This window comes from Pelmatolapia mariae, linkage group LG12 (genome assembly GCF_036321145.2).
Source record: "Pelmatolapia mariae isolate MD_Pm_ZW linkage group LG12, Pm_UMD_F_2, whole genome shotgun sequence".
Taxonomy (NCBI): Eukaryota; Metazoa; Chordata; class Actinopteri; order Cichliformes; family Cichlidae; genus Pelmatolapia; species Pelmatolapia mariae.
The window spans coordinates 31,780,084-31,794,807 of record NC_086237.1 but is presented as its reverse complement, the minus strand read 5'-3'; the positions used below and the strand labels follow the sequence as shown (position 1 = coordinate 31,794,807).

Genomic DNA, 14,724 nt, shown 5'->3' with positions numbered 1-14,724 from the left:
CCTCGTCAAATGATTCAGCAGATGTCGGTATTCTTCAGTGGTTTGCTTTCGCCTTAAGAGAGTTAAGTAATGTTGCAAAAGTAAAAGTGAGCCAATTTCATCTTTCTCCTGCTCTCTGCAGAATAATAATTAAGACAAATTCCAAACGGGCTCGTTGCCAGTCTTGTAAAGATGAGATCATTGTGCAATGTCAAATAATTTTTATCAGCTTGACTGCCAAAGATTGGGACTAATGAAAACTGCAGCTCAAGTGCAGTCAGCATTTCTAACAGACATTCTTTTTGAATTCTACTAATTTCCCAATAAAGCCTTTCTCCACGATGCCAAATGAAGATGAATGGGCTCCAAACTTAAAAGGTCCAGCTGTTGCATAAAAATTTCTGGTGCAGAGTTAAAAACGGCATCAGCAGGGAGACCACCATAGTGTTCACAGATCTGGGGAATCGATGGGCTATTTCATGCGAAAAAGGAATGTATTCAGATGTTAACCGAAATCATATACAGCTGTTTTTGCCTGGGGTGTATTCCCCTTATCAAACTAAGTAAATAGAGGAATTGTAAAATACATCCCATATAATGACAGCTTCACTATAGAATATTTTTTGCAGTCACTTAGATCAGATTTCCTTGCTGTGTGCTGAGTGAGCAGACAAGACTGATGGCGGTACTGAGCAGGAGGACAGGGGATGAACAGCAGGAAAGCAGACAGGCGGCGGAGGTGGGGGGGGGGGTCAGGTGGTGTGACTTTTTACTCTGCCGCTCACTGACCTTGACAATGGAGCCCCAGCCACTGACTCTGATGGCTCTCTCTGATAGTGTCTCTTGCTCGCTCTCTCTGCCTCTCTATCTGTTTCTCTTTCGCTCTCTTTTCCTCTCTTTCCTTTTTTCTTCCACCCCCCTCTTCTCTCCCTCTCTCCCTCTCTTACTCTCTCCCTCTGCTTGTGCCTAGTGAGTTTAGCCCGCTGGCTATGGCAGCCAAAATGCACCACCACCTCTCTGCTGCAGCTCACCCCCCTCTTACCTCACGTCTGCTCTTTTCCAGACAAGCGGGTTTAAAAAGTCAACTGCGTATTGAGCCGTCTAGACTGAAGCCGGTCAGCAACCAGTGCTCCCCACCCCCACCTCCCTCTCTCCAACCCCAGACTTGTGTTGCTGGCTACAGGAGAAAAATGGATGAGGAGCAGGTGCCCTTGCTGAGCTCTGTCCCTTATTTCTTGCCAAGTGCAAATGACTCTGTGGTCACATTATATAAACATATTGACCACAATGTAGCAACATCCAGAAAGCCGAGCTTGAGTTAGCCCCCCGGACACGTTGACAGCATTTTAACAGCAGTTATCTGTGAAATATGTACAGATGATAAAAAAAAATATTATTTTCAGCCCATTTACATAAACAATATGTTGGTGATCTGTTGCTTATTAGAGTAAGTTCATCCAGTGTCTTTTTTTGAAGGTGTTTTTTTTTTTTATTATTTTTATAAGAGTACACTTTTCTATGGATTTATAAAATGCACTCTTCCACTCTGCTGGCTGTTATTCGTTTGACTTTCAGTTTTGTGAGTAATATTTAACTTCTTCTTGCAGATGCCAGTAGCATCAAATTTATTCACTTCATATTTGCTCGTCATAATTGAGGTCCATGCTGTTGTACAGAGCACACAAATATCATTTGGTTGGGGAAACGTACAGTAGGAATGAGATTACGGTCCTGCATTCCTTTGTGTTCCGGTAGCACTGAAACATTAGAATAGTATGTAACTGTAACTGAATAGCGATGATGAAAGTCTACAACATGCACTTTAATGGTGATATGCACAGATATGCTTGCTGACACTTCACACAAGCCGCACACGGTTCGGTGTAGTTTCTGAGTTCAGTTCCCTCCCGTCAGTTGATTAGGTGAACCGCATGGCACTCCGAAGTGTGACATTCCATGTAAAGCAGCGCGTGATATTTTTTTAAGAGGTGTCTCCAGCCAGTGGCCCCACCATGTGCACTTAGATGACTCTATCTTCTCTGGTAAAACACAGTGTTGACAGCTTGATTTTCCAACAGACTCTTGCAATTAAGCTGTCTTTAAATGTCAGTGTCTGCCTTTACGTCTTCTATTACAATTAATCAGTCTGTGCTCTCATTTTTCCAATTCACTCAGGTAGTATTGTAATTTAATGCAGAGATGTTTCAAGGTGTTAGAACTCAACAAGTCCCGTCAGGTTTTTGGTTCTTTTTTACACTTTAAATTGATACTTTTAATTTCCCCTCAACTCACACTGCATTTCAATATGATTTTTTTTTTTCTATCAATATTTCTTGGTGACCGTAATAAGATGGGCTTGTGAAAACACTTTTGTTTCTTAACAACAGGACAGAGGAATTTATCCTTGGTGATAGCACCGGAGTGACCGTCCCCTTTGCATTTTGCATGTGGTACACTGCTCCTGACTCTTGCTTGGCCATATCCTCTTACAGATGGTGGAAAAGACATAGCAGGATGTTGTCACTCCTGGTAGTGATGACCAGAAAGTGCTTACAAAGAAATAGAGGATTCAGAGCAGACTGGGCTGATAAACTCTGTCTTTCTTGGTGGTCCCATGTGAAACTGTACTCCTGAGAAGGGAAAAGTTGACTCCAGATGTTTTAGCTGATAGATATACCTGAGTCTTTGATAAATGATGAGCCACTTTTAGGGGTGCTGTAACATACATTTCCATGTTGCTATTAACCTCTGTTTCCACTGCAAATCTCAAGAGAGATCTTACAGACATGTAACCGGGGCTTCATCCAGCCCACCTTGGGATGCAAAAGTTGGAAAATCAGTCAAGCAGCACATATTGATTACCCTCTGGAGAATGTGTGCTAGACCTTGGAAGACCAGTATGTGAAGTTACTTAGAAACTACTTGTTTCTTTGATGTTTTATCTCGCTTACATCTTTGTCTAACCCACTAGCGCAGCCTTCCCGCCCACCTTCATTTCTGCTTTCTTTCCTTTTCCCACCCATACCGCCTTTCTCGTCCTGTCATCCCTGGGCAGGTGGTCTGTCCCTCTGGGAGGTTAAGGGGCACTGTGGGTGAGAGGGCAGTTGGCAGGTTGTGTGGGCACTGTGCACGCATTTTCCCATAGCCTACGTCAAATGCCGCTGAACCCTGACCCTAGTGGGTCCTCACTCTCAGAATCCGTTTGGAGCGCAATTCAGACAGCCAGACCCTATTCAGCACCGTACTTTCCTCTGTAGGAGAAAAGAATCCCGTCTTTCCCAATTGTGGTCAGTGGCCCTCCCTTTGTTTTCGGTCAAGCAGGGTCGGACGACCGGCCGCCACAAGCCAGGACAAGACTTCCGAAAAGCCTATTCAGTATGCGATTTGACCCCAAAGTTCCCTTGCTGACTCACATGGATCAAACGCTGGGAATCTCGGGGGGGGGTTCCCTTCCATTGAGTTTTTCATCCATTGAAATGTACCCTTTTTCACAAGTTTTCTAAAAGTTTGATGGGTATAGCACTGTTTCTCAAATGTGGGGCTCCTGGCAGATTTATATCCAGGCTTCACAGAAGTTTGTTCTTAACTTCTTAAATGCGTTAGTGTTAAAGGCCATTATTGGCTTTATTGATAATTAATTGATGCGATAAAAAGAACAGGGTTGGCTTTCATCCTTGCCTGTTGTGGTATAAAAATGATTGTGTGTGGCTATGGCTGCTTTTGTTTGTACTGATCCACAGCTTTGGGTATACACTACTGATTTCTTATTATGGAAGAGATTAAAACCAGACAGAAGCAGTTCTCTAACTAAGGGCATTGAACCATGCATCAAAAACAAACACATTTCTCAAACTACATCAAACCTCAAGTTTGATGATGAGCACCGCAACCATGCATATCCACAGAGACGCCACCAATGTGTACATTTCCCGAAAATTGGTTTCATAGAGTGACGTGCACTTTAATTAGTGAAATTTGCTTGAAGCAGCTGGAACACATGTTGGGAAATGTGTGTTTTGAACAAACAAGCCTTGGTTTCATCATAGCTTTGGTTTTCTGGTTGGTCTTTCGTCCTTTTTGCCTGCCAGTTGGTTGTTTTTAGGGGGGAAAAAGCTTTGTTGTGATTAGTTTACACATTACAAGCAAACATGTTCATGTATGCTTTTGAATCCTTTGATTATGTGATTACGATTATAAATATGAGAAGGTATCCAAAGCAACAAAAAAAAAAAAAAGTATGAAAGCGCTGCGACCTTGAATGAAAAAAATTTGATAGCCTTTGATTTGCGCGTCTGTGTCTGTGAGAGTAAGCGTTGCAAAGAGAAGTTGCTATGTGAGGGTGTGTGTACAGACTCCAACTTGACGCATGGTTTAAATCTTTTGCAGGAGTGGAGCACTTTGATTCTAATGCCGCAAGCTGTGTGCTGAAGAGGGGGCCTGCTGCAGCTTTCAAGCTGGTTAACTGTCAGAGCTGCAGTGTGAAAGGGGGGCCTCAGAGTGAAAGGGGTGGACAGTCCCACTAGGGGGGTCCTGGAAAAGGAGGGGTGGCTTGGGACAGACCTCCTGGGCTTTGAGAGCCCTCTGTGTGGGCTGCTACAGCAAGGCAGCCCCCTTCACAAGAAGAAGAGAGAAAGGGCGGGCTTAAAGGAAGGTGCTGGCACATTGGCCCCTGCAGCAGGGAGCATGGGCAGGACGCCAGCTCACCCGTTTAAGTCCCATAGACCAGATGTTCCTTGTCAGGGAGCTCTTGGCCTTTCATAAATTGAGATACTGTAAATCTTTAATAAGGCAAGGCAAACATGCACCCCCCCACCCACTACACACACTTCCCAAATATTCTACCCTCGCAGACGTTTCTTAGTGTCCTGCAGGTCAAACCCTGGTGAAGGGGCCTTGTTCCATGTACTGAACCTGCCAATTATTCTCCAGCCTGCACAAGAGGGCGGATGTTTTTCTTCCCCTTTGCCCCCAGCCCGCACTCTATAGAAAATGCCATTCGTGCTTCTGGCCTGTAACATCACCTCATCTCTAAGCTTCACTTAACGATATATGCCAGCGACCACAACCAAAGAGGTCTCTTAGATGTTGTGATCTAAACATATATAGCATCAGAAGCTTATGAAATTAAGTGCGCCCTGTTTTTCAGGTATGATTTTAGCATGTTATCTTTTCCTTTCTCAAGTGATCTTCTGGACATCTTTGTACCTATGTCAGAATATAAACTAATCAGCCACAGCTTTAAGGCCTCTAATTGCCCATTTCCTTACGTCAGCTTATTAAATTCAGAGAAGAACTTTTTCATTTTAACTTTGAAGCATTAAACAAATCTTAATGACATCTTCCTTAGTTGTTCCATTCCAAGAGGAGAATAGAAATTAGAAATTAATTTGCAAACCTTTGCCAGTCTGACTCAGAGTGACTGCCATTAATCCAAGTTGGACTGCGATTGTTTGGAAAAAGGTTTTCTTGCAATCAGTTGCTAAAAATAACAAAATTCAGTGCGTTCACTGGGACACCAAAGAGGTTGCCATCTTGTTTTTTTTCCTCTGGTGTTTTTGAGTCATTACTTCTTTTTCTGTTGATCAGATGGCTTTAGATATTTTTAGCCTGTCCTCTAGACCCTTGTCTCACTATGCCACATCCCATGCCACATTTTTTTTTCTTCTTTTTTTCCCTTTTGTCCTATGTAGATATGTAAGGACGTGTTCTGCAGAAACACACTGCATCTGATGTTGTCACTACCAAATTTGAAACATGCATCATTTACCCATGAGGAAGCCAGACATTTTTGGAAGTCATATGACTTGCTGCAAGAAAAATAAAAGCAAATACCTCTGTGCTTGTAAAAACAAAGCAAAAAAAAAAAGATCTACCTGTTCATTGTCCAAATGGGAATTTTCTCATGCACATCTTTTAGATAAATTTTCAAAATGCTTATATGGAAAGAACATTATCACCGTGTAACCTCTTAAAAGCAATAACATTGTTCCAAGGAGCACAGTGAAGGAGTCTGTAAGAATGTCCCCTGTGCATCCTTGATTTACAGAGCCTCTGAGGATAACTCTGATCTGGCAGTGGTCAGTTGGCTTTGAAGAAAAGTGTACTGCAAGTGAATCACTTTGAACCCGCGCTAAGCTGAGCCCAGGGGAAGCCCTGTGGTCTCACCTGAGTGGAACACGACAGTAAATCTCAAGGCTGCTCAGGTTTTACATTGTGACATTGGGACTTTAGACATCTTTTGACTGCTCCAACAGTTCTACAACTCTGGTCTGGTTCCAGGGTGGCCTCAGCGCTTTTACATGCTAGCTAGACCTGGATTGTTTCCATAGCAAATGAAAGGATTTAACTCAAAGTCCACATCTTTGTTTGTCCCACTCACTCCTGTCATGCTCAGAATTCAGGTTTAAAGTCTTTGCAATATGTCTTTTTGACACCATTGGTGTGTTCTTAAACCCCCTACATCCATTTTTCTTTATTTGCTTCAAAGTACAGCTGTAGGTTTCTTCATGGATCTTTGCATTCCTGAGTGCGCCCTAAATCTACTGCAGCTTGAAACATCAAGGTCTTCAGCTGTGCACTGCTTCTTATTGATGATTGCTCTGGTCTTTAGTATACAAAAGCTGATTGCTTCCATTTCTGTATCCCTCAAAAATATAATTGCTACCAGACAGCTAATGTGTTTTTGTGTATTTGGCATTTCACCTCTATCTGTCGGTCAGTGTAGAGCGTTAGGGTAAGGTAACAAACGTCCTCTGGCCAGGAGTCAGAGTATCGATTGGTCCACTGGGCCACGTTAGTCAGTTTATGTCCACAAAGTTGAACAAAATGCATCTAAAAGCAAAGCTATTATTCTGCTGTACAACAGTGCGAGCATGTAAATCATATCACTGCTCCCTTAAAATGGACCCAAGCTTGGTCGATGACGAGATTCGTAGTCCGTAGCGTTTAAAAGGGATTTGACTGGAAACATACAAATGCACAACAAAACCTCAAACCTTTTGTGATGTGGCAGCTTTAACATGTAAAAGACTGGTGTCTGCTGTTATTAGATGAGTAGATATGATTTGCAGACAATTTAAAGTTTTGGATCTTATAGAGAGGCATAACCCCAAGAATATGACATTTTTCTCTGTAATATAGCAAAGCATCTACAGTGTTACCCTTTGTAGTATCTCTTCTGGGCTCTGGAACTCAAACCATTTTAAAAGAATCCCAAAAATATAGTTAAATATTTGAATTAATATCATCAACATGCAATGACTACGCGACTAATGGCTGGGAAAGTCTTTGGTTGGGGGAAGCCCTTGTGTATATATATTGCTGTGCACACACAATAGGAAAGGGTTTGGTATGGAGATCCTGTTGAGCTCTATTATTGTATTCTTGCTGTGCTGTGCCAGCTGCTGGCTGTCCCAACTATATTCAAAGAGGGATTCTGCAGTGCTCACTTCATGCCCTACTTACTGCTAATACATTAACCAAACAAGTGATCAGGTCATGATCTACCTTGACTTGCCCACCTTAGATGCAAAATCTTCAGTCCATTGCTGAAAGTGTTATAGCTTTAAATAGGTGCTTACATAGGCTTTGGGGTTTATTTACTGGCCAGTGGGCTGTTTCGTTTCACACCTCCCTCAATTTGAGGCACAGTGTTTGTTTATTCACAGGCTTCCCAAGTGTTCCTCTCTTGGGGACCTCCAGGCTTTCTCATGTCTAAGGCTCTTTAGGTAAGGCGGAAAAGCAAACAAAGGCATATCTATTATATGGTGAGTGGATCTCACATTACCCTCCCGTTTCAATGCAGTCGCCAGTGTGGGCCATTTTCCAAGTGACTGATATCTTCACAGGGGCCAACATGTCAAGGGATGGTGTAATTGATTGTCTTGGATATTTGAGTCTGCCACTTTCCCTGGTTAAGAGACCCCCTATTGCTTCCCTCTCCAGTTTTGTGCCTGCTCGTGTGGTGAGGTTTTGACATGTGACAGTGACGCTTCATAGATATGTTGTCATGGTAAGTATTAGGAGAAGGGCATCGAAGGCCATGTTATTCATTTATTTTAAAAGGGTCTCTGCTGACGTTTAGCCTAATTAAAAGCTCTACGCCGAAACTGTTGGTTGGCCAATGAGTGCTCCTTGTTTCAAAAAATAGTTTTGCTGTTGTATGGAGGAAATCATAACTTGTCCGAGTATTTTTAACGGCTTCTCTTTTGGTTTTGACTTTGTTTTGTTTGTTTAAAAAGAACCAACGTCTTCTTAGATTAACATTCTGTGTTCTTCGGTTTATGATCTTATTACTTAAACAGTAAGATGTTATTAGTATTATTTGATAATACTCTATTTAATTTAATTGTTTTTTCAGGCTTTTATAACCCGAGGAAAGTGTCAACCTTACATGAGAAATGGAAAGCTTACAGCACAGATCATTTAACTTTCTTTCGGTCCTAATCTGCTGTAGGAGTGTATCCAACAAATCTAAATCTCTTTCATCTGGCTTTGTTGTAAACCTCTGCAAATATGTTAAAAACGACTTGAGATTTCTTAAATACGCCCACATAGCCTACTGAACCGTAGTAAGCTTTATCAGAAAGATCCTGAACATGTTAATGTCACCGTGTTAACTTGGACTTCTGCCATCGCACTGTTGAAAAGGTGCTTAACCACAAATTACTCAGCACAAATTCAACAGCAGAAATAACTACAAGGAACACTGCGTACCAATAAAATGATGAAAATGATCCATGAAATTGACTTTTTGGAGATAATTACTGCTGTGGAAACACTACAACAAAAGTGAGTCACATTAGGTTACATACCACTTAGTTATGTATCAGCTCTCTGTGTACTCTGTCTGTGATGCTGTTTGCACAATGTCGGTTTTGTCTCAACAGTGTGATGGTTTAATACATTTCGGAAGGGTTTTTTTTATGGTAGGAGCTGTGTTTTTTGGTTTTCTTGATAGTTGTGGTGCAAGAATCAACAGGTAACAATCAGTAAATCGCAACCACATCGTCTACTTTCAGTACCTGAATGTCTGGCCAGCCTGACAGAGAAGCTTAGTATCTGTCTGGATTGAGTGGGTGCATCAATGTAGATATAAGCTGCTTTCTTTCTTCTTCTTTTTTTGGTCCTCTGTGTGTGTGTGGGTTTGGAAACCTGTTATCCAGGGCATGCTGGGAGAAGCTGAAACTGTACCGGTGTACCTAAATAAATACTAAATAAGCATACTGAAAAAAAACTTCTGACAGTTTTTGTTGTTTTTGTTTTTTGTCTGCTTTATAATTTAAAATATAGACATCTGAGCCCACTGCCACCTGCTCTGCTATATGCTTTTTTAGAAGGTGAAGACAACTGCAGAGGAGAGGATATAAATTTGTTAGGGGTTTTTTTTTTCTTCTTTCTTCACATGTAGTATCAGACAGCAATATCAGGTATCTCCATAGCTGCCCTGCCCCTTTAGGTGGCTCCACGGTTTGTTTAGTTGGTCAAGAGGCCAGAGCAGAGCTCATTAAAGCTCTTTTATTCTGCTAGGAGATCCTCTTGACATGGCATGATGCCAAGAGTGACCATACATGCAGTAATCTGGCACAGGTCAGGGAGCAGCTGGATGCACGTGCCATATATGCCCATTGGGTATCTTAAATAGCCCAAAGTAGGCTTGCCAGGGTTGGAGCTTAAGCTTAGCTGACTATATTATACAGCCACTCCCTGCGGACACTGGGTCACAAATTATACAACCTAAAAAATAGATCTATAATTAATTTACTTAAGTCGAGGTTCATATTCCAAAAAGAAATCATGCTTTAACATTATTTTATATGTCGGTCTTCTGCCCCTTGGGTATGTTAGATTCCTTACACATTCCCAGTCTTTAGACTTTTCATAGTCTCAGAAGTTACTAACTATTCAGGGCTGTTACCAAAGAGTTCACCTTTCCTGGGTTTCATGTCTGTCCTCCTGAGAGCGCAGACTGTTGGCTAACATGACTAGGCTCGAGCAGCAGGAACTCGGCTGACACAGACACAAGCGATTAAAGAATTTTTGACACCCTTATGCATGTATAAGCTGCTTCCTAACATGCACAAGGCAAGACGCTCCGGTCTGTATGACCTAGAAGAAGCTAGACTGGATGACCCAGTGGTCATCCTTGGAGCCATCTGTCAATCCACGTCTTGTGTGGCTTACCCATACCACTGCCTCACGCAATTCCTTAAGCAAGCATAAGTGTGCTTAGGAGGATTTAATCTCAGAGAAACTGGTTTGGGCCACACTGCTGATTGCATTACCTTGCTGATTCTTTCAGTAATGTAATACTGAGGCCTTGTTTTAAGCAGCATATAATAGCTGAATTGTGTGATTAAAGTCTCTGGATTTGATATGCAGTGTCGATGAAATGTAGCTCGCAAGAAGGTGTTCATATCAGCTGGCTATTAAGTAAAAAGGGGATTGTTTGAGAGATTAGGGGTTTTATCATGCGCACGTAAGTGTAAAGCTGCACTGAAAACTTTAGAAGTCATCTGCCGTCGTTGGTAAGACCGCTCATCTGTCGCACAGTGCTAAAGAAGGTATTTGCCACACTATGAGATGCCCCTGGGTGTGTTCTATTGGCCCATGAGGGGAAGTGAGAGAAGCTTGAGCCTGTCTGCACTTGCACAAAGGTCACTTCTGGACTTTTGACTGTCTGCCAGTGCAGGGGCCAAAGTCTTCCAGAAGAGGGCCTTGGCTACAGGCTGACAAGTAAGCCAGCCAGCCAGCCAGCCAGACAGGCAGCCAGCCACATCGTCTACAGTCTAGGTCTGGGGCTAGAGCCTGGGCTAGGGCAGCTCAAGTTACCCAGACAGATTTGTTAACACTGTTTGGGTCCACTCGGCTTTCTAGCCAGGCCTCTGAGCCAAACGCGGCTGAGGTGACTTAATCTGTCATTAAACTCACATTACACCCGGACAGAGACTCGGCTCAGGGGGGCAGAGACGGCACTCACTCTCCCACTCGCTGGCATGGCTGGCTGGGTTTGAGCAGACACAAAGAGTGCGCACCCCCTCCTCCTCCTCTCCGTCCTCTTCATGCCACACACCATGGCACAGCTAGACAGCCCAGCACGGTCTAGACAAAAGCAATTTCACTTGAAGTTGAAAAGTAATTTGACTGTGTGACGATCCTTGTGGACTTTGTGGTGTTTATTTACTGCACAGAGCTCCTTGTTTTCTTGTATAATTCAAAATACTGAGGTTGTCTACAGTCATTAATCCCGGTTTGATATTTGCAGAAATGTGTAGAAATGAGCACTAAAGAAATCAATTAAATTGATAATAGCTAATGTAATGTTTTAAATAGCTTCAGAGCATAGCTTTTTAATGTGCTGTCCTCTTTCCAGCCTGTCAATACTCAATGTGAATATTGCATTCGAAAAAACGCAGTAGTTAGTAGTAGTAAGCTTGTAGCTTAATATTCTAATAAAGATGAGTGTGAAATAGAGATGCCTATATTCATATATGTCAACCCAGCGTCTGTACACATTGTGTACATTTCTGCAAGCCTATACACCGTTGTCAAACTGAGCATGAAACTGACTAAATTAGTTAATAAGGTGGGAAATTGTGTTTTTATTGCATCTGTTACATTTGAAGCTTTGCATTTTTCTCCCAGAGCTGCTGACAGTACACATTTGGTTTTGTGCATTTTTCACTGGCTATAAGACAAACGGGAGGAGATGGATGAACTGGGTTCACATCGGGCAAAAAAATTGTTTCCATATCTCTCAGCTTGAAAATGTCAGAAACCCTAACAACCTGCAGTACCTTCAGTGGAGGTCTAAGACATTGTTTCCCTCTGCTGAGATTTGTTTTTACGTAACAGCTGGTTCTGGTTCTCCCCCGAACCTCACAGCACCCCCACTGTCAAGAGCAGCCAAAAGCCAACATATGAACTTTATAATAACTGTTACAAAGAGCAGTGCCAACCCTTTTATTCCTCAGATGAAGAGGCTGTTGTGTTTCATTTAGGTGTGTGTGTGTGTGTGTGTGTGTGTGTGTGTGTGTGTGTGTGTGTGTGTGTGTGTGTGTGTGTGGGATCGAACAGCAGAAATTACTGGATACCGGTCTAAAAAAACGTACCATGTCTTCAGTCTTATGTGTTACTAAAGAACAACGTTATAAAGTTACTTTCTGCCACATGTTTGAGGGTGACGTAATGTGTGAACTGACCTAGTGTGGTGAGGATATGAGATGAAAATGTGCCAGCTTACATGCCTTTACAAGCTGTAGTTTGACGATTGTGTTTTTGCTTTATTTGAACTTTTTATACTTTGAATTTGATCAAAGATGTTCTGGGGGAAAATTAAAATGTTGATTCATATTTTTTTATTCGTATTGAAAACAGGAGCTTTTGTTAGATGCTAAATATAAGATTTTACTTTTTTCAAATGATTATTTTAGCTGATTGCATCGTGTGTTTGGTTGCAGATCAAGAAGTACTTTGAGCTGGAACCGCTGGCCCGAGGAAAGCGCTGGATCCTGGAGGGCAGCACCACTGACAACATGGAGGCGGTGAAGGAGAGCTTCGGTCAGTTCATTAGCCTGTTGGAGGACAAAGACACAGAGCCAGCAAGGATATGATGCTAAAGCTGCTAATGCTAGGAGACATTAGCGGTTAAACACCACCACATCCTGCTGGTGCCCATGTACATGCGCACACATGCACTCACACACACACACACACACTCAGACACACACAAGAAAATACAGCAGTTGTTGGTTTCTCTCTGTGAGATGTGTATTATATGTTATCCTCCCTTCACTGCGGTCTCATTTTTCAAATTGGAAGAGCGTGCACAAGCGACAGTCAACTACTACAGCCTGACAGAGGAGCGCGACTGTTAAACCCACCCAGCATAAAGCAGTTTGTCAAAAGAAATCACTGAACTTTGCCGACAACAGAAATCTTGTTTACTGCTGTTTGTGCCATTGTGATTAAATCAATGGCATTTGGAAGGTATGGCATTCCTTTGGTCATTATTGAGCACTAACACACACACACACACACACACACACACACACACACACACACACACACACACACACAGTGGAGCCCAGGTTGTCTGTAGATATGTTTAACATCTCCACTAATTACTTTGCAGGATGTTTGGGTGGGCATGGTTGAAGTTCTTTCCACTGAGAAGTACTGTATGGCCGTCAAGTGTGCTTCTCCTTTTGACTCGGTAACAGCGAATGCCATCATGTGATTGGAGTGCATAGTCCAAAGCCTTGTGTTATGAACGGTAGTTACATATCGGTGTGTCACACCGTGTCTGAATATCTAATCTGAATAGTGTAGTCTGAGTATCTCATGGAGTATCTTATGTACATGCAGACAAGTATATTGCTGTGTACCCTCCTGTGCAGCCATACACAAGTACTACTAATCATGTGACTAGTGTTAGGTGAGTTTATGGAGACATTAGTCTTTCAGAGAAAGTGGAAATGAGTTTGAATGCTTTTGTAAATGTGCAACTTAGGATATATTTTCTAGCTCTGTATCTTAACCTCTTAGAGCTGCATTCAGATTTTTTTATATGTCATACACACACGAGTCACACTTAGGAATTTTTTCAAATCAAAGAAGAAAAAAAGAAACAAAAAACATTGATTGACCAGGCTGGATTTCTCCACAAGTAGAGAAATGTAATGGACTTGGTTGCTTAACACTAAAATTGTCACTTTTGATGATGTTTTTGTTTTTTTTACAGTATGTTTTTTTTTCTTTTGAATTTGATATAATCCCTTTCAGCATTGGCTTGTGACTGCAGACTCCCATCGGGGTGAAATACAAACTATCAATCAGTCACAGCAACAGCTGCATCTGACAAGTCGCTGTCCGACACACTAATGCCTTCCAACTGTCTGAAGACCCCTCCCCGTCTGCTGTTTATCACGTATCTCTGCCCCACTTCATCCAAACCAACACTACCCCTCCACTCCAGCGCCGCTCCCTGTTTCCATTACTGCTCGATGGGGCTTCTTTGGCCTAGATGAGCCAGTTCAGTGCGGCTGTCCTCAGGTGGACTCCACACCTCTTAAAATGAGTCATGTTCATTGTGCCACAGGTGTGTGGTTGTCCCGAAGATGTGCTTATGAATAATGTTCACACCTCCTCCTTCCTGCGTACTCTGTATTGTTTGTTGTTATTTTGATCAGTATTTTTGTCAGGTTTGTAGAGAATTAACCACTTTTTGTACCTGATGTGAGAATGATGCATTTGTTCGCTTGAAAGCAAAATAAATCTGTTGACTAGGGATGACACCAGTGTTGGCCTTTTCATGTCATTTCATTACCCAAACCTTTAAAAATGCAGTATTTACGTTGTTGTTGTTATTATCTCATCTTGCATTTGTCTCAAAAAAGGCAATTTACGTTTTAAAAGGAAAATTACCGTCACAGTTCTTGTTGACATTTTGATCACGTTTGCTTCTTAAACTGTGGACGTAAAATATCTGATACATTTGTCCTCTTACTTCCTCTGAATGCTATCGAGGGGCGTAATGCAGTTATTCACAGAATAATTGCAGAACTGTGGAGCTAAAGGGTTTTTGTGCAAGCATAAATTTGGTCAAAATGGGTATGAATGGGAAAATATTTGAATAATGGATTATTTGCATTTCATGTTTTAGCACAAAATATTTAAAGAATTGAAAGTTTGCATGTTTTCTTCACAGTACCTCTGGTTTGTGATTTAGCGTGACCCGTGGAAACC

At 42.1% G+C, this 14,724-nt stretch overlaps 1 protein-coding gene across 2 annotated transcripts in view; it reads left to right on the top strand.

Moving 5' to 3' along the window:
* LOC134639538 (ADP-ribosylation factor-like protein 15) overlaps positions 1-14,266 on the top strand; it is a 98,498-nt gene extending 84,232 nt beyond the window's left edge. For both annotated transcript variants that reach the window (XM_063490805.1, XM_063490803.1), the window contains exon 5: positions 12,438-14,266. In XM_063490805.1, the coding sequence (XP_063346875.1) occupies positions 12,438-12,590 (153 nt within the window). In that variant the 3' untranslated portion in view covers positions 12,591-14,266. The remainder of the gene's footprint in view (positions 1-12,437) is intronic.
* The last annotated feature ends 458 nt before the right edge of the window (positions 14,267-14,724 follow it).